The sequence below is a fragment of the Leuciscus leuciscus genome (genome assembly GCF_965113295.1).
Source record: "Leuciscus leuciscus genome assembly, chromosome: 21".
NCBI classification, from domain to species: domain Eukaryota; kingdom Metazoa; phylum Chordata; class Actinopteri; order Cypriniformes; family Leuciscidae; genus Leuciscus; species Leuciscus leuciscus.
The window spans coordinates 20,038,258-20,059,315 of record NC_138745.1 but is presented as its reverse complement, the minus strand read 5'-3'; the positions used below and the strand labels follow the sequence as shown (position 1 = coordinate 20,059,315).

Here is a 21,058-nt window from a genome sequence, read left to right as displayed (position 1 = left end):
TACCTGTATGCGATGGCGTTTTGCTTCCGGAGGCATAAAGCAGTGTTTGTAGTCATCCAGTTTGAAATGTTGACTCCAAAAACAGGTTTTTCAGATTGCCCGTCGCAGTGTTTTCTCCATATTTACAATTCTTTGCTGCCTTTAGCCTCTGCCTACAACCCACTGGATCTTTCACTGGAAACCAAAAGTAACTCACTCCTGCTAAACGTTTATTCTTTAAATTCTTGCACCTGGGAGGAATACATGTCCACACCATTATAACTAAGTTTGCTAAGTAGTATTTCCTAATAAAGTAAGGCAGTACTTGACTCTGGTCAAGTGGGTCCATAGCAAACTGGTGGGAGTGGCCTTGGACGGCAACATGCCCAGTGCGTTATGGGTGTTGAATTTTCTAACCTATTTGGCAAAAGGGAAGACAACAGCCTTTGCTCTGTTTTCTCTAGTCAGGCAGCACTGATTAAAAAAACACTCCGTTCTACTGCATAGGCTGCCAAGTTTTATTGTAAGCCCATTTTGCAAGCGGTGAATAGAATGATTCCTCTTTGGCCTTGTCCATAACATGAAGTATTACTCTTACCCTCATATTTTAGGCTGCATAATGGTGTCTGTGCATTAATTATGCAAACAGACATTTTGACATGGTTTTTCATGCACATTTTGATGCAGCTAACCCCATGACCTGTAAGCATTTGAGGATTTTAGTGCTTGCTTTCTGCTGACAACTGGAAATCTTTTATGCAGAGTACCACAATAGATGCGAGAAGGTAAAATGTATTCCTCCCTTCTTTCATGCAGCGAACAGTTTGAGCTGATTTACATTATTCCTTGCATCTCTGAGTTCATCAATGTGACATCTGATATAAATTTAGCCAAAACCAGGAACTATTGGACCATCTGTTTGCTCCAGCTGAGCTCGTCTCATAAACGTCTCAAACAGCAGCTGCCATCACAGAGAAAAGGAATTGTTCCAGCATCATTAGACCTACAGGCTTTTCAAATATGACTATATTATTTCTGGTTTGTTCTATTCTCCTTGTGCTAATTTTTGAACTATAATGAGTTTTCAAGGGAAAATATTCATGGGCTGCCAAATCAGATGAACATGTAGGACAGCTTGTGTATTGAAATGCTTGAGGTCAGTTTGGTTCAGACTTATCGCGTTGTGCCGAGGAGAATTTAAGATGACTAATCACACCGAGCTCATGTTAGACAGGTTTATCAGAAATACGTGCCATATGACTGTGAGGGTACAGCCATCTAAAGTTTGCATCACAATGCTCAATCTTATTAACACTTTGCCACTGGTGAGTTAATATCTAATGGCAGTTTAATCTGAACAGTAATTAGGTGCCTGGCTGATTAAATCGGATATGCATGTTGAAGCTTATTTGTGTATTTGCATGAATGCCAGGGGAGGAGATTGCCTCAATTTCCTGCTAGAGAATGTCCTTCCTCAGCCTTGAACAGCTTCTTAGTAAAGTCTGATGTCCTTTATCATTACAGCAGTTCACTGTGCAGGTTCTTCCATTTGAAATAAATTTAGAGAACTGATTTTTTTTTTTCAGTTCACCTTCTGTGAAGCTGATTTTTTTTTTTTATATAGCTTATTTGGGAAATTCAATACTTATTCATTTATTATTTATATTTTAATGCAAATAATGATTTTTTTGGAGCATGATAGACACTCCAATGGTTACTCTTATGAATTCACCGATGTATTGGCCAATTATCGGTATCTGATAAAAGCAATTATTTTTTTCTATTGGCCATTAGCCAATTGTTTAAAAATAGCTGATGATCAGGGCTGATTATATTCTGTCAATCAAAGGGGACGGGAAAACATGTCATAAAATGTCTCTTGGGTTAAATTTAGGGCTTTCTAAGTTAATGCAACAATAACACCATAAAATGTTTAAAAAATAGTGACGTTAAACAGTCTATTTTTTTACCCTATTACCCGTAGTTCAAGCCAGGGTTGCCAGGTCTGCGCTTTTTCCATGCTCCAAACATTATTTGTAGCGCACCTCCCATCCATTAATCGCAAAGATTAGAAACAAAGTCTCAGCTTTCAAATTTTGTTCATTTTATCACATAATTGAAACAATAAATGTGACGGGACAGATCGCTTTAGAGTCATCACTTCCTTTTTAATACAAGTGATAACATGAAAAACATGCATGCACATCAGAAGATACAGTACAAAAATTACCGAAATGTATCATGTCTCATGTAATCGCTCAGTCAGTCTTTTAAACCACAGAAAGATGTGGCCAAAGCAGCTTGTGAACAATATGTAACGTTGCAATTGCCTCAGGAAAGTTATCCAATGTTCACAGTTTGTTCGTTATCTATAAAAACACTTAGAGAGGAGCTTATTTACTGAATAAATTTGTCATGAAGGCAAGTGTTTATGTGCAACTGAGTTTACATTTCAGTTTTTTTCCTTAAGAAAATCAGATATGTATTGGGATCGTCAGATATCATTTTGAGTAATCTGCTATCGGAATCTGCGAAGAAATGTAGTATCGGTGCATCTCGAGTTACTCTCATATGACTCTTTTATACAGCATTCACAGTTTGAAGTAAATAATGAAAGCATTTTCATTTTCAGGTGAAATATCCCTTTAATTGTTTTTTGTTGTGCACATTAATCTGCAGTCACATAAAACATATTGTGCACATGACATATGAAGTCGGCTCGTAATTTCTACAGCCATACGTTTTCTCTTGATGATATTTCTGGATTCTGGCCTCAGGATATGGAGATTTATCACATAAAGATGCTCTGAGAAAGAGCAGCTATGCATTTACTGCTCATCCTAGTGTGGATGGAGTGTAATCTGCCCACAGGGAGAGAGTGATTCTCAGTGAAATTGCACAGAATAACATCTTTCACAGGGGTTTCTTTGTGGTAACCTTGCGGTCCTTTATTCGTAATGATTTTAAGATGGAAACTCACTCTGCCATCTGCTGTCAGGAAATGTTTTTAATGGATAGTGGAAGGTGTTCTCTGACTCATGCCTTCATTATTTTTCAACAATAGGAAAATAATTCGCTGACAAGACAAGGGAATTTTTGTTTGACATGTTTTGTTTTTATTAGTTTATTAATATTCTAACTAAGGCTGGGTGAAAATAATAACTACATGACACCTTTGATTGAACATGATTATGAAATTTAAATTGCAAGTTGCTCTGAAATTAGACGTGGGGTGGATGCTTGTGCGGCGAGTATTTGAGACCAGATTAGGTTAGTGAAGGTGTAATTTTTAATATGCTGGTATGTTCAGGTTCAGGTAAGATGAGAACGCCCACAGCATCGTATATGACTGTTGGAGAGGAGAAATACTTGTAAATTCCTTGATTGGTTGGTCACTGTGATTTTCACGCTGACTGTCATTTGCTCCAGGGTAAGACACCAGTCGTTCAGTAATTACAGCACTTCCTTGAATGGGGTATGATCACTATGTTTATGAGATTGCTCACTAAACAGGGGAGAGTGGGGAATTTTTTTAAAAAGTACTGTCATCAAGGGAAAAGGAGGATAGAGATAAAACCTGTCTGATAAAAATGATTAGCATCTATAATGCAAGACCATAGAAATATGACTTTATAAAAATGTGGTCCAGGGACACGACATGCCATATTGAGCCATTAGGGAATATGTTAATGATTTATATTTCAAATAAATAATACAAACATAAATTTGTTATTTAATAATGCGCATTATTATATGGACCGGATGAACAAGCACATTATTATTCAACATACAGTATTAACCGTCAGTGCTGCAGGGAAATATCAAATGTTGCTGCTGCTTTCTTGAAGTTCCCCAAACTTTAAGGCTGAAGGAGCTTCTTCAGTGTATATATAACTTTTTTGGGGGGGGGGGGGATCCTTGATCGTTATCTTGGAACGACGGGTTTCTTTTTGTCAGAGCTTCCTCGGATTCTTTGAAGAAATGTTGGCCCCACTTCAAAATGTAATAGTACTTCCTGCATTTGGAGGCAAAGCTTACTGTTAGTTGAGCCACAACTACTGGCACATTTTACCCAGCAAGATATCATTCTGGAGAGAAAGGTTTCATTTAATAATTCATGTTTTGTTTTTTTGTTGTTGTCAAAATTCATGTATTATGCATTTTATTATCCATTTATTTATCATTTTTGTTTTAAAGAAATTAACACACTTATTCAGCAAGGATGCATTGAATAGATCAAAAGTCACAGTAGGGGTGGGCGATATGACCAAATTCTTATTTCATAATAAAATTGTGTTTCACGATAACAATACATATCACGATATAGTTATTTTGTTATTTTATTTAACACATTTTATTTTATTGCTGGTATTAAAAATAAGAAAAAATAAGCAAATTACAAACAACAGGGCAAGTACAATATAACAAAAATTTTGATTAAACAAATTTCCACAAAAATATTAAGCGGCACAGCAACATTGATACATAGATCATAATAAGAAATGTTTCTTGAGCACCAAAGCAACATATTAGAATGATTCTGAAAACTGTCATGTGACTGAAGACTGGAGTCATGATGCTGAAAATTCTAGCTTAAGGAATACATTACATAAAATATATTCAAATAGAAACTGTTAGATCTGTTAGATTACTGTGTTAATGAATTTTTAATCCAATAAATGCAGGCTTGGTGATCATAAAAGGCCATAAACTTTTAAACACTAATGTATGTACTGTATGTATGTATGTATGTATTTATTGAATTGTTTTATTATTATTAGTTTAGGTTAATGGGTTGACACAGCTTACCCCACTCATTTTGATAAACTGCACTAATTGGTTTAATCAGAGCAGTGATCGATTAGCACACATTGTAAATCCCTCACGAAGGTGCTGCTTCTAATGTGCACAGCTGATTTGGACGCGTGTGAGTTGTGATTAGTTTGTATTTCATAACCAATAGCCAGCCACCTCTGAATCCTCTGGGGACTGAAGGTGTAGCTGTCCTCTGCTCATCGGATATTACTGTTGGTCAGAGGAGGTGCACCGATGGCCTCTCCAGCAGGATTCATTTCAGCTCCCTCCAGAGGAACGTGCTCTCTGTCCCTGCAGATGAATACTGGGAGTGTGAGGAGACTATCGTACCCGGTGTCAGGCAGCTAGCTCTCATAATAGAGCGTGATAGCATCAGACTAGCACTGGGCTGCTCTGCACTCTTTCCCAAACCTCAAAATAGGAAATGTCTAAATTACACTTGCTAATAGCATGCAGAGACGGCGATTCTTCTTTTTTGCCCTCCTGCCGCTTGGTTTTTAATTTTCTCTCTATCAGGAACAGAGCACATCTCATTTGATATGAAATAAAAGGCTTTCTCTTATCAGCTATTTGAAAAGAAGAGTTGTAGGGGGCAGGAGAGGACTTTTGCAGGCGGCCACGTTGCAGACACCCAGCCTCCTGTCTTTTTATAACAGTGGGTTATCAGCGCATAATGTACACCCCCCTCGCATTTAACTTGCTATCACTGAATGATTAAAGGGTGACCATTAATATACTAATCAAATGAGTAAGCTTCAGTTACTGTGTAATGCAGCAGTTCTCAATGTTTTTTAACTTAAAGGTCCCCCATTTTCCAAAACAATATACACAGTTCCCCCATACTGGGATATTTCCTTTACTGATCCTTTACTGATATTTCCTCTACTGTAATTTGGAAAATGTTTATCAAAAAGAACTGGGCATTCTGATGTTTTAAGTTAATAATATATGAATAATATTGTATGAATATATTTTATCATTATATGATTCATTTTGTGATTCCAAAATTTTCAAGATTCCAGATTCAGAATATTCCAGATTCTCTATATATTTTTCAATACAAAAAAGTCGTTATTGAGAGGAAAAAAGAAATTGATTGAAATTTACATAAAAAAAAAAAAAAAATTCTGCTTCGTGGCTGAGTTGCTGCTGTTCCTAAACGCTTCCACTTTCAAATGATATCACTTACAGTTGACTGTGGAATATCTAGCAGGGATGCAATTTCTGGCTTATTGCAAAGATGGCATCCTATCACAATACCACGCTTGAATTCACTGAGCTCTTCAGAACAACCAATTCTTTTCGCAGATGTTTGTAAATGCAGACTGCATCACTAGGTGCTTGATTTTATGTACCTGTGGCAATGGGATTGAAACACCTGAATTCAATAATTAAGATGTGTGTCCCAATACTTGTCAATATAGTAGATACAGTGCCTTGCAAAAGTATTTGTACCCCTTCATTTCCCCCCCACATTTTGTTATGTTGCTTCCTTATGTTAAACTACTTAAAAATACTCTCTTCACATCAGTCTACACTCCATACAACATAATGATAAAGCAGAAAACAGATTTGTGACAACTTTATTAAACTTTATTACAAATCCCAGATATTTGGAGTGATGTTTGTCCTTCTGTAAGTTTATCCCATCTTCATAAATGATCAACTAAAGTGACCATCAGCTTCTTGGTCACCACTCTCTAACCAAGGCCCTTCTCTTTCGATTGCTCAGTTTGACCTGAAGGCCACCTCCTTGAAGAGTCTTGGTTGTTCCAAACTTCGTCCATTAAGGGTTATGAAGGCTACTTGCTTCTATGAACTTCTTGCTCCTTTTTTTTATTTGTAGTCTTCCCCAGATCTGTGTATTGAGACAGTTCTGTCTCTGAGCTCTATCGGCAGTTCCTTTGACCTCATGGATTGGTTTTTGCTCTAATATGCATTTTCAGCTGTTAGACCTTTTATTGAGAATGGTGTTTATTGGTGTTTGCCTTTCCAAATCATACCCATTCATTTGAATTTGCCACAGGTTACTGTAACTCTACTCGAAGTGTAGTAACATCTACAAGTGAAATTGGAATGCTCCTGAGCTAAATTTCAAGTGTCCCAGAAAAGGGCATGAATACTTATGTTTTTTATTTTTAATAAATTTGTTGACAAAGTTGTCACACATCTGTTTTTTGCTTTGTCATTATGGTGTATGGAGTTTAGATTGGTGTGAAGAAAAAAATTATTTTAAGTAGTTTAACAAGGCAGAAACATGGGAAAATGAAGAGGTACAAATACTTTCTGATGGCACTGTATATATTTATATTTATTAATACAATAATATATATATTTTTTAAAACACATACTAAAAAAACATTGAATATTTGTATGTGCCCCTTAACCGACATCATAGAACCATGAACATGCGAATGTGTCGTTAAATCATTGAAATATTGATTTAAAGTCTCAGGGGTGCTCCAAGTAAATATTTTACATCTGATCTTAGAGGTTTAACTGATAAAATAATTGGGAATCTTTGCTGTATTATCAGATCAAAAGCACGCACATCCAAAGCAATATGTTGCTCAAATTGGGTGTTCGACAAGAAAATGTATAAAAAAGGAAAAAAAGTCGGCACACAATGGCTCCAAAAATGTGAAAAATGTAATAATAGACTCACACACAGGTGGTAAAGTTTCGAGCACGTAGGCTCTTCATCAGACCAATCTTTGCTGTATTATATAAACCATGATGGGAATGACTCCTAGAAGACTGAAAGCATCGTCTCACTTCCTCTTCTTGTCATCAGTCCTTGGGGCTGACAGACTTAAAAAAAAAAAAAAAAACTGTCCAGGCACGATGCCAGTGTAGGACATCCCCACCACATTGAAGAACTTGCCTAATGTTGCCTCGTGAGACTGCTCGAATGATGCTTTTTTCCCCATTGTTTTTTAGTGGCTGGTTGTTGAAATAATTGATTTGACCTACTTTAACATTTGTCATTAGTCATCTGCAAGTTTATCAGCCGCGGTGCATTTAATTACGGCGAAGAGGCAAATTAATCGTCTGTAGGCTCTGGTCCCTCTCATGGGGAGGGGGATTTCCCTTTACCGCTGTCAGGACTATTACCATAATAACGAAAAAGCAATTAGATTGACTTTTAGAAATGGCAGTCAATTATACTGACTGGAACTAGATTGTCGAGTGTCCGATAAAGTAGCTTTCCGCTAATAAAAACAAGCATCCCCACCACCCCTCTCACTTAAGCAATACAGGATGAGCTAAATAACCCAAAAGCACCGGTTTAGGGACACACTGCCTACCTCGAGACTTCTTTAAAGGCTAGACAGTGTTTGTACCGACTCTAGCCATCAATGAATATGTCATTCATGGCTTATATTAGGGCTATTAAAGTGAAGGGGAGGATGATTTGATTCCTCATTATGGCTTCTAGCTTATGATGTTTTCAGAATTTCAAGATTAATGAGCCACAACAAGGCTGGTTCCTTGTTTTCAGTGCAGACGACATTATCAGGCCAAGTTTCTTAAGCTAATAGCTTTGATCTTAATGTGAATAATGAGGGCTTTTATTTCTAACACACACAGACAAGTAATCTCTTTTAAATTTATACTAAAAGAATAGTACAAGTGTATCTAAAGTGAAGTGGGAAATCGAGGGTGATAATATCAAGACTTCTTCCTAATGTTTTAGAAGATTTTTACTTGGGCTGTATGCTTCTGAATAGCAAAACTGAAATTTGTTCTGTTGGATGTACTCCATTACACATGCTTATTCAGAGATTTATAAATGGTCATGTTTATGCAAATGAGCAAGCTTTTTTTAAGCTCAATTTGTAAATTCATTTTTTTTTTTACCAAAAATGTGTTTGTTTTTGTTTGTTCATTGCATATTTTCTATTACCAATCCAGAAAAGCATTTGGATTCTTACAAGGAAGCCATTGGCAGATAATAAGCTAAATCAGGCCTGATTATTTTAACCGTAGTGCTAAAAAAAGGGATTCCTTGATCAAACACTGGCCGCTTTCCATCTCCTTATGATTCATTGTAGGGCATAACATTACCATATTGCTCAGTAATCTCTTTCAGTTTCTTAAATTAAAATTTGAATACATACACGCTCAAAAGTGTATAAATGTTCAGCAATTCAGCAAGGAAGCATTAAATTGATCAAAATTGATCTGACAGTAAACACATTTATAATGTTACAAAAGTTTTCTGTTTCAAATAAATGCTGTTCTTTTGAACTTTCTATTTATCAAAGATTCCTGAAAAAAAGTACTGTAATTTTTTCCATAAGCCAACTTTAGTAAAATAAGAAGTCATTCTCGAGCACCAAATCAGCATATTAATGATTTCTGAAGGATCATGTGACACTGAAGACTGAAGTAATGACTGCTGAAAATTCAGCTTTGCCACCACAGGAATAAATTACATTTAAAAATATATTAAAACAGAAAACATTTATTTTAAATTGTAATAAAAATCCACAATATTACTGTTTTTACTATATTTTTTATCAAATAAATACAGCCCTGAGCAGGTTTTTTCAAAAAGAGAATTATTTTTTAAAAACATAAAAAGATTAAAGTCTTGCTTTATCACATTCTGTAGGACATGTGACATTGGTATTATCATTGTTTATGCATTAATTGACATATACATTTCAGATGTCTGATCTTTAAGGACATGATTACACAGCAGATATCTTTTCTTTGATGCAGGGAAAAAAGCAGCCAGTGAAACAGCAGTTTACTTTATGTGATATAGAAATTACCTCAAGGATTTTATTTTGTGAAATAAAAATAGTGAAGTACAGGTAAAAAAATGTTAACAACAGCCATGACGGCTTCAAAACTGCACAAAAAGATTAACCCAGTGGAGTACCTTAACTGAAATACAATTTTCCCATTATTGAGGTCCCTACATCAAAGAGAGAAGCAGAACAGTCTGTGCTTGTTCTGTCTTTTGAGTCACCTATTGTTGAGGGTTCAGAAGATTGTAAGCAAACTTGCTCTACAAAACCTCCGCGTTTGCCCTCTCCAAGGTGCAACGAGTGTTTGGTATGCAATTTCACGTCTGGGCATCAAATTGACTTTGTCCTGTACTTAGTAGAGATCGTTTGCTGATGGAATGATACGCTGTTGTTATCTCAAGCTGTCTCACAGGAAGCGACTGCTGCATGATGGGAAAATGGATGGAGATTACTTTGATCAACACTCTCATTAACTCTTCTTTTTTTTTTTTTTTACTCAGCGCGTAAACAGACTAATTTTGCATATGTCTGTCAAAGCCACGTTCAATCACTCACAAGATTCTCAGACTTATTTTTTTCTCCTTGCTTCTTGAGATACAAGTTCTCTGAGAACTTTTGGACAGAATTGGGATTAAAAAAAGACCTGATACCTTCTGAACTTCGTGAAGAAAATATTAAAACATAATGATGACCTACACCACCGTATGAGGCTCTCAGGGCAGCCTTGACCGAAACAATCTATTCTTTAATTTGTAGAGCTTTTGTTGTTGTTTTATCTTTACAGTCATTTCTACTTCTCTAATGCCCCCCAAAACAAAATAAAATTCCTAACATGCCCCAATCAATAGGAAGGAAACATAAATGAGGTTCACCGCTATAGATATCCTCCTGTTTGGCATAACAATTAAATATGAGTTTTGCTTTCACATAGAATACTCGGTAACACTTTACAATAAGGTTAATTAACTAATGTTAGCTAATGTATTAACTAACATGAACTAACAATGAACAATACATTTGTTACAGTATTTATTAATATTTGTCAATGTTAGTTAATAAAAATACAGCTGTTCATTGTTTGTTCATGTTAGTTCACAGTGCATTAACTAATGTTAACAAATACAACCTTTGATTTTAATAACGTATTAGTAAATGTTGAAATTAATATTAACTAAGATTGATAAATGCTGAAGAAGTCTTGTTCATTCTTAGTTCATGTTAACTAAGGTAGTTAACTAATGGTAACTAATGAACCTTATTGTAACGAGTTACCGAACACTCTTACATACAGAGATCGCATCAGCAGTTATTACATTTTAGAAATGTTATGGTTTTATGATTATTTTTCAAAACTTAAATGAATTCTTACACATTAAATAGTCTCATCAACAAGTATCATCTAATGTCAACTGTGATTGACAGTAGATTGCTTGCTGCCTTGTGATCCCATATATGATGTCAAATCTGCTGTGACATGCCTAAAAACTTTTTCTTTTTTAAATGATCTGACACAGCATCTGTAGATGCCCGTTTCCCACGGTGTAATAAACTTCACACACACAACAATTATACATAAATGCATTTATTATTAATAGTTTCACACATGACTCTGGTGGACTGAAAACAAGGTTGAGCTGCACATTGGGAGCAGTTTCAGTGCAGTCCACTCTTGCTGACAGTGGTGGTGTGTGAGTTAGTGGGATGTGTAGACTATTGGCAGAGCACTGATAAGACTCAGTGCTGAAGTGGCGGGCGTCTGTGTGCGGGTGAGCTGATAATATTCAGGATTGTTGACTTGTACTCCATAGACTTATTCACAGCTTTATGACAAACTTTTTAGCTGAGCACCACCTCCTCATCTCTATCATTTTTACCCCAGCAGATCCGTACCCTCTGGAGCCTTTGTGTGCGTATCGCCACCATTCTGATGATCCAGCCACCCTTTATCAGGCGGTTGGTGTTAAGATGTGTTCACACTTGGCTTTCAGCGTGCAAAATTGCTTCTGACCCGACTAAAAACATCGGCGACAGTCAATTTGTGACTTTTACATCCTCTATTGGTCAAATATCTTTTTGCTTTTTACAAAAGATAACTTTTTGCATCTAATTTTGTTTCTGGTCTGGAAATATCCGGATTTTCTTTCTCCTTTGAGAATTAAGAAATGAGAGAGTCTAACAGCTGTGCTGTTGAAACTCGGCCAGGTCGGGGGTTGCGTTTTTGTTCTTATTGCTTTCCTCGTCTCTGCTGTCCTGTGGCGCCTCAAGCAACATTTGTGTTGTGAAAGTTGCAGATTTTAATTGAGTTTTCAATTGGTGAAAGATTCTGTTTTGCTGCTTATGAACTCAACGGATCTCAGCCTTCACAGGCGGCTCCGCTGAAACTAGATTACACTGGATTTAAAGGCTACAGCTCCGCGGCACTGGAAGAAGCCCAAGTTTGTTGTTTTGAACAACCAGCATCTCAGATTTGATTGTTTTTCACAAACTTTTACAAGACATAATCATATAAAGGAAATAACTGAATCTTTATATCTTGCCGTAAAGCTGAAGTGAGAAATTTCAACCAAACTGGAAATAATTGTTTCCAGACATCTTATACTGCAACTTCTAACACTCGTCTTCCATTGTTTATCAAACAGTTAGTCCCGCCCCAAACTCACACCATTGGTTGTGCTGGGAGATGACCATTTATTTATTTATATTTTTTTCATTTGATTGCACCTCCTAATGTGTGTTACATTTTGTTCCTAGCATTGACCATTCAAAGGAATTGTGATGGTCCCCCTCCAGTCCCCCAAAACCGGTCCGTGGCGGATACAGAGGAACTGGCTGCCACCTATGAGCGTAAACTCATCGAGGTAAGTACTAAAGCTTCATTAGCAAGCAACACTTGCCCTTTCCTGCTGTAACCTCAGTGTCATGTAATTTAAACCAACACTTACCACTTCAAATTTCAGCAAACTGGTTCAATAATCAGGGCTCTACAAAAAGGACTACGCGATGGCATGGGGCTTGTGTGAACAAAGCTTGGGACAGTTGATGTCAGGACGTTATCGTCATGGAAGTTTATAATTTGCATGTGTTTTCAAGCCTTGCCAGTTTAAATATAAATTTAAATATAATAATATTAAGCTCAAGAAGACGCGAAAGAGAACTCGATTCAGTACTCGGGCGCTGGGTGAGAAGTGTGCGCGCCCAGAAAGCCTCTTCTCAGACAGCGCGCAAATTCTGAGTCTTTTGGCACTTGAACGGACAAATGTATACAAAATTATGTCAGAATACCCATCTTTGAGAGTATCTTCGTAAACACAGTCAGTTATGTCTAAAGTGAACGTAAACAGTTGAGAAATAAAATGCACGTTTAACACTATATTCAATCCGGGCATTAGGTCTTAAAGTGACAGCAGCCTAATATAACTGCTGCTGTCAAACAACAAAGGACAAAGAAAAAGATCACTCACTGCTTTCGACTGAATAACTTTTGTAACTTTAATAAGGATTAATCTATATTTAATTTATACAGTGAAGACTATGTAGTGTTATTTTACATTTGATTATTCAAATTCCATACCTGAAAACTACTGTTAGACCAACCTGAAAATCCTGAAAAGCACTGTTTATTTCATTTGTATGTTTATTCTATTCTATTTATTTGTGCTATTGGTCATAATTTGATTATTTGGTGGTTATATTTTAATACTGACTGTTTACTTGTCTTTTATGATATTTGAAATTTATATTAGGTATGCTAGTAGTTTTTGCTGTGGTTTCAAAAATGGAATCGAGAATTGTGAAATTTCGCTGCTATCTGAAATTTGTTGTCATAACGTTATTTATTTAGTTTGCATGGGTCAAACGCAATGAAAACGAACTATTATTATTTTTCTTTTATTTATTACTTTTTTTATGGTGGGACCAAATGGGCAAGTACAAATTTTAACCACTGGCCCTCAGAAAAAAAATTGTGTTAGTGTTTTAGTATTGAGCCCTGATAATGTCAGTGATGACTTTTAAAAATGGTTTCGATTTCTGGTAGCATTGTGTGTGTGAATTCTGTGAAAAAAGAAATGTATAGATTCAACATTACTTACTTTAAATGCAGTCTGAGTTCATTTTGAAACCTGTGACTGTAATTTGGAGTAAATGTGCTGTGAGTCATTTTGACTTTTGTTTTTGATTGTTTTTTTCCGTCTATTGCTATGGTTATCTCTATTAGTCAGATTCAGTCGTGCTTTTAAATACGCTTGTCAGTTCAGAAACTTTGCAATGTGTAGTTAGCAACATGAAAATATAAATTAGCTTTATAAAGAAAGCGGGTAAAAATTGCTGCCATTATAATCACTGAAGTCAATTTCCACAAAGCTGCACTCTTGCGAAAACTCCCATTATAATCAATGAAGCTGTCTACGCTGTGCAATCTCTTATTGACATAGCCTAACATTTATACTTTGATGGTTATAATGAAAGGATTCGCTTGCTTTCAAGAGCTCACACTGAAAATTCTGATTGCCCGTTGCGTTCACACGCTCAACAGATGTGTGTGATTGGCTACAAAGCTCAATGCTGCATAAACATGTTGTAAATAGAAGCCTTTGACGCGCTTTACAGAGTGCTTACCCAAACACTCACGGGAGAGTTTTATAGCAGCCGACTATCACAGAGTACCGCTACTGCAGATATCGTCACATTAAATGATCAAATAAATCTTTGATGGCCACCAAAATATTTTGAATGAAGGGAAAGGCCTGTCTATGCTGTAATAGCTTCATGTTCTGCTTATATTTTGGCAGGAGTATGTTTTAACTTTTACAGTAGTGTGTCCTTTTGAGCATGTCATTTATTTATGGGCCCTTTTGCAAAGCTGTCTGTCTCAATTGGGTTTTTCAAACATGGCTGTGGGGCTGCTGCCTTGTAGTTTTTAAATGTACATACAGAACTCTGAAGGCTTTATTTTTATTTTTGTTGTCAAGCAGGCATCCCTTTTTGCTCCTACCTGAATATGTAAAAGAGTTGCAATTTTTTCTCTGGTGACAAATTTATTTGTTTAGCGCATTTATTTCAGTTTCCACAAGAGCGGCAATGAATATAGACCATATGGAAGATTTATTACATTTGTGGCATATTTATTTGGCTAAATTATTAGTTTTAATGTTCCGCTGCTACACAAACTAAGAGCAATGGCATCTCGACCGCAGTTGTGAGTTACTATGTGAATTGATATAAAGACCTGTGTGTACATCTATAAATCTGTTTAAATTATTGATTTCTCTATCCTGCTCCACCACAAGCTTTCAGTCGAGTACGTTCTTGTATGTTTCACTTGTGCCAGAAGAGTGTAAGTGCGTACTTACATCACCTTAAATGCATTAGATGATTTGAAGATGTCATCATTCTTCTGAAGTAACACCAAAGGAGCCACTCGTCTTCTCTCTCTCTCTCTATGTGTAACCCACACACTTCCTCTCCTAGTCTTCTTTCAAATTATCAGTGTGGAATACTGTTCTTCTGTCTTGGAAGCTGTCGTAATACTATCACACACCAGTTAATGGCCCTGTGGGACTGCAGGCACAGAAAGTTTTCAGACTGCACGCTTTGCTCTGAGCTCCTGTGCTGTGACCTCAGATGGACTGTGGAAAAGAATGAAACATACTGCAAGTATGCAAGCAAGTTTTTTAAATGTTTTAAAATAAAGTACATACAAATATTAAAATAACTACATTTTAATAATAATCTTTGTTGCTCTTATCGTTTACATGCCAGTGATTACCAATGACTTTCTAAGGTTGATGACTTCTGCTGTCAGTTTAATATGATGCCCTTTATAAGCCTGCTAAAATGCGAGTGATTACATCAAAGTGCTATTTAAGCTGTGACATATAACAGGCACAAACAATGAGTGCAATTTGTAGACCTGATGCCCTTTGTTAAAAACCAAGCAAAGTTGGCCTATGTCCTGTGTTTTCAAGATCAGGTAGAAACACATTCACAGAAAATGTGCACTAAGTGAAGGAAGCATAGTGCTTTGGTGGATAAAGTCTGACAAATTAAAAGGATAGTTCATCCAAAAATGAAAATTGTCATAATTTACTCACCCTCATGTCATTCCAAAGTTGTATGCATTTCTGAACACTAAAGAAGATGTCTTGAAGAATGTTGGGAACCAAACAGTTTAGGTTGGGAACCAAAATGGTTTTATTACTAATATTCTTTAAAATATCTTTTAGAGAGAGAAAGTCATACAGATTTGTAAAGACATGAGTGTGAGTAAATGATGACAGAATTAAATATTTTGGTTGAACTATCCCTTTAATTAGAAAAAAATAATTATCGTGACAAGTAGTTTAATTCTTTAGTACTATGATGGCACAATTCTGTACTGGATTCACAGAAATCTTAAGAAAATAAGGTCTTTGGAAAATTTTTAGAACTTCGTAAGGAAGTGCAATTCTTAAAAGAAACATCCTTTGTTCGTTCGTTTAAATAAGAGAAAAGAACATTGAGAAACCCTTTTATTTAATGAATACAACATATTTTAACTACTGTTTTTTTCTTATTTTCTTATTTAAAGCTGCAATGAAATGGAAATTCAGCTATTCAGTTATATATCATACTGTGAACAATTGATTTGTGTAATTTATTATGTTTTATCAAAATGTCAAGTCTACCGGTGACAGACTTATGGTGGAGTACAGTATGCCAGACTTCTCCAAACACTTTACATGATACTTTTGTTGTGTGATTTTGGTGAAGTGTACTAATCTAACATTGACTGTGTCCGAAATTGCATACTACTTTATAGTAGGGAAGTATGTGATTTCGGATGCAGGCATTGTTACGTGTGTACTACTACTCACCGCTGATTCCTAATGGTTTAGACTAGAGGACAATTATTCAGAGTCGCCCCCTGTCGTTTCAAAGAATAGTACAATTGCGAGCACGTCAAATATAAACGCCTTGTCCATTTGAGGCTCGCTCTGTGGAGCCAGTTGAAAGCATATTTCACGCTTGAGACCTCTTGGAGGTCTTTTGACGTCTGAAGAACTGTTCTGTTTCAAGCAGGAGAGGTCCTAGTAATGACAAGAACTGCTGAAAATCCCTCTTTGATCTGAGTCTTCATTAGGGGTGTGATGTATGATCACTACAGGGTTAGCATGTTTACTGAACTTCTGGTCTACAGTCTTCACTCCTGAAGGTGTCTTAAAGAGGGCTCTGACGGCTGGTGTTTGTAGAGGAATATCTTTACAGCCACTTCTCCACCACTCCAGGCAGGCTAATGACTAGTCCAGTCAGGTAGTTAGTGTGATTTGAAGGACTGTGTGAATTTGAACCAGTGTCATGTCAGACTCTCTGAGGCATTACATTCAGACCACAGTCCTCATCCACTCGACTATCCGCATGTTTTTCATTTGCTCGCTCTCTTTCATTCTTATTCTTTAAGGATCTCATTCTCATCTCACTCATATTTTGTTGGTGGTTTTATTTTGGAAGCATTCACTGATGGCTTTTTAGAACAGCATGTGGCACATTAAGTAGGTAGTCATTAGGGCAGTTTTTTTTATTTTTTTATTCAGAGGAAACAAAAACCAAACAGCAATTGTACCATTCTGAAGAGATAAAGTAATGGCTGTCTTATTGGTAGGCCTTGTCTTTGTATTTACCCTTTTCACATTTCTAAGAAGTGGAAGTCATCATACTCTCCTAAAAATAAATGTTCTTTATTGCCATTAATGATTCCATAAAGAACCTTTAACTTCCATGGAGCCTTTCCATTAAGCAAATGTTCTATATAGTGGAAACAGGTTATTGAGAATTTTTTTATATTTTTCATTTTTACTATTACCTGCAGGTGTGTGATGGTAATTTTTAATTGATTCATTCTGAGAAATTTTTTATTTTATTTTAAGAACTGCTTACTGAAAGTTTCTTTTACGGCATTGCTGTGAAAACGTCCTTTTCAGAGTTGCCGGGTCTTCGCAACAAAACTGTCTATTCAAAAATGGACCAAAAATATCCTTTGGAAGGTGGGTTGGAGTGCGAAAAAAAAAAATTCAACCCGTGGAAACAATTTAAAAGAAACCCAATTCCACAGGGTGTTTCCCTTTAAGGGTGTAGTTGGGTAAACTTCTATAGTGGTGAACAAACTACAAAACATAGAATTTTTGTGTTCCCATTTGTCCTAATATCAAAAGAAAAAATCCACAATAGTATTCCTATGACTTTCCAAAAAAGAGGAAAAAAATATATAGAGAGATTGATTACGTTGGTCAGAAGACAAAAATATGACGCATGGATGGACAGAGTGGGATAGGGGTGGACGTGCCTCTGATGGTCTTTTATTTGAAATACAAATTAAAATAGATTAATGCGTCCATGGGGTGTGGAGTCCTTGTTGTGATGGTGGAATTAAAGGTTGTGTCGTGCTGAGTGCAGTAGGTCCAGAGACACTGGTTCGGCAGGTCATTGCCATGAGGTGTTGCTTCTGTGTAGCGGCCACCTGTGACCATCAGGACACCTTGTGCACAGGGGAGACTGGTCTCAAGTACTTCATAGCTGTGACCCGCCTCATAGCACCACCTGCTCACATTATACCATCTGGGTTTGGGACAAAATGAGAGTCATGACATTGACCATATAGTGAGAAATACATTAGGAATATTATTGCAGACTTCACTCAGTGTAGGCAGGGGACCTTCTAATGTGATTTCTTGTTCAAATTTGGTTGATATATGGCATATCTAAATGCAAATAATGATATATAGTTGTAATCGAAATTATTCAACCCTCATTGCAAATCAGGTTTATTGGCAAAATTTACTGACTTTCAGCTGTTTGCAATGAACATAAGTAATTGAAATCGCTCAACACAACAAATGTTTCAAGTGGTTTCCCCAAATTCAACTGAAAATGCAACTTTTGATGACTTCTGCAGCCTCAAAATTATTCAATCCCCTGAATAGAACCCTCACAACAGCATTGTATAAAAAAATGTATACCACGGGGCTGTTGAATGCTTGAATCTGATTGGTTGAAGAACGTTAGAAGACGTGCAATTATTTCCAGGGAAACGCACAGCTAAAGTAGTTCCAGGCAGGTCTTGACCGCATTAGTTCCATATCACTTCGCCAAATGATTTCAGTTACGGCCTACAACAGCAAAGGAACCAAAACCCACAACTACACAAAAACAACAATTTATTTTCAATGTTTTTTGCCAGGTAATCAGGTAATTCATACAAGCTTAATCTCTCTCTCTCTCTCTCTCTCTCTCTCTCTCTCTCTCTCTCTCTCTCTCTCTCACTCAGAAGTCTCTGTTACTAGCTCTAAAATTAAAAATAAAAACCTGACAAATGTCTTGAAATACGTTGTCTAAACAATGTTTTGAGGTGTGGTAACCATAGTATAAGCGGAATAATTGACAATATTATTCCGACAATATAATTGACAATTGATATATATATATATATATATATATATATATATATATATTAGAGGTGGGCATAGATTAATTTTTTTAATCTAGATTAATCTAGATTAATTTTGAAATTAATCTAGATTAATCTAGATTAAAATGGCTCATTTTAATTCTGCCGAAGGCATTCAGAATATGTGTGCTACCCAAATAATGACTATAAAAGTAAGTCTTTGAGAATGGGTTTCTCAAACCAGGTGGCGCATTAGACCAGGGGCTCATCTCCTGTTTCCAAAATGCATCACAAACTGCTTGAGAAAGCTGTTCTACTCATAGACTGTAAAAGGTTACTACTGTACTGTTACCGTCCGTAGGCAACATTAGGTAGGTCTATGTTATTATCAACTACTATAGGCTATCAATTAGGGATGGGCGATATGGCCTAAAATCTACATTGTGATATACATTGCAAGCCTCTTGCCATAACGATATACAGTATATTATAATAAAACCATTTCAGAACAGATTACATAGACCCATGCTAAATAACTGCTAAATGTATTTTTTTTTAAAGGGTGTATGTAGTTTTGAGAACATATATTGTGCAAAACTGTAAGTATACAACATAATTTTGCAGATAAATAAAATTTAAGTACACTAGCTGCAGAGACTTAAGTAGGTCTAATGTTTATTATGGCTTGGAGCTTATGAAACCCCAAATTTAAAATGAGAATATTGTCTAACTGATGTCTTTTCAGTTAAAAAGAAACACAACAACGATTCTTAAAATCGAGATTATGTGCTACACCACTAAGATATATTGGAATGGGAATAATACGCGCGCGCTGGTATTCAGTGATATCATGTTTCGTTTTGAATTTGAGGTGGTCGAACGGATTAGTCGTGTGTTAACTTACCGAACTGTTACCCCACATAGTTTGCTGCTGCTTGTCTGACGGCTTAAACCCGAACCAAGTCCAAATAATGGATGTTGCAACGATCTTTTTCACCAGCTTTCACTTTCAGCCCTGTTTACTTAAGATGACGACGAATATGCGTTGCAGCCGGGTTTACCTCGCGGCCGCGGGTAGATTGCGTCATCATAGCTTGTGTAGTATAGAGCCATCTCCCAACCCAACTTGGAGAATAGATTAACGGCGATATTTTTTTTATCGCGCGATAAGAGTCTCGCGTTAACGCAGCACGTTAACGCCGATAACGGCCCACCACTAATATATATATATATATATATATATATATATATATATATATATATATATATATATATATATATATTATATGAAGAGTTCAGATGCAAAAGCCTCAGTGCCATCTGAAATTTTCTTCTAGAATGATCATTTTTATCAAGCTTGTATATTTAAGTTCAATAATTTCACTTAATGGCAATGCAAATGACCTATTAATTGTCATTTAAGTGAAATTACTTAACTTAAATATACAAGCTTTATAAAAATGATCATTCTAGAAGAAAATTTCAGATGGCACTTAGAGGCTTTTGCATCTGAACTCTTCATATATATATTATTTACACACACACACACACACACACACACACACACACACACACACACACACACACACACACACACACACACACACACACACACACACACTCAAAAGTTTGGGGTCAGTAAGAGTTTTAATGTTTTTAAAAGAAGTATCTTCTGCTCACCAAGGCTGCATATATTTGATTAAAAATACAAATAAAAACAGTAAAATTGTGAAATATAATTCCAATTTAAAACAGCTGTTTTCTATGTGAATATACAGTAAAGTGTCATTTATTCCTGTGATAAAAGCTGAATTTTCAGCATCATTACTCCAGTCTTCAGTGTCACATGATCCTTCAGAAATCATTCTAATATGATGATTTGATGCTCAAGAAACATTTATGCTTATTATCAATGTTGAAAACAGTTATTTACATTTTTATTTCATGATGCTATGATGAATAGAAAGTTCAAAAGAACAGCATTTATCTGAAATCTAAAGCTTTTGTAACATTAAACACTACCGTTCAAAAGTTTGGGGTCAGTAAGAATTTTAATTTTATTTTTGGGTGAAATAAATAAAAT

At 36.0% G+C, this 21,058-nt stretch overlaps 1 protein-coding gene across 3 annotated transcripts in view; it reads left to right on the top strand.

Annotated features, from left to right (window-relative positions):
* Positions 1-21,058, top strand: part of snx29 (sorting nexin 29) — a 117,915-nt gene that overhangs the window by 37,761 nt on the left and 59,096 nt on the right. For all 3 annotated transcript variants that reach the window (XR_014201264.1, XM_082152725.1, XM_082152724.1), the window contains exon 15: positions 12,306-12,412. Coding sequence is in view for 2 of the 3 variants with exons in the window: in XM_082152725.1 (XP_082008851.1) it covers positions 12,306-12,412 (107 nt within the window). In the remaining variant the exon portion in view is untranslated. The remainder of the gene's footprint in view (positions 1-12,305; positions 12,413-21,058) is intronic.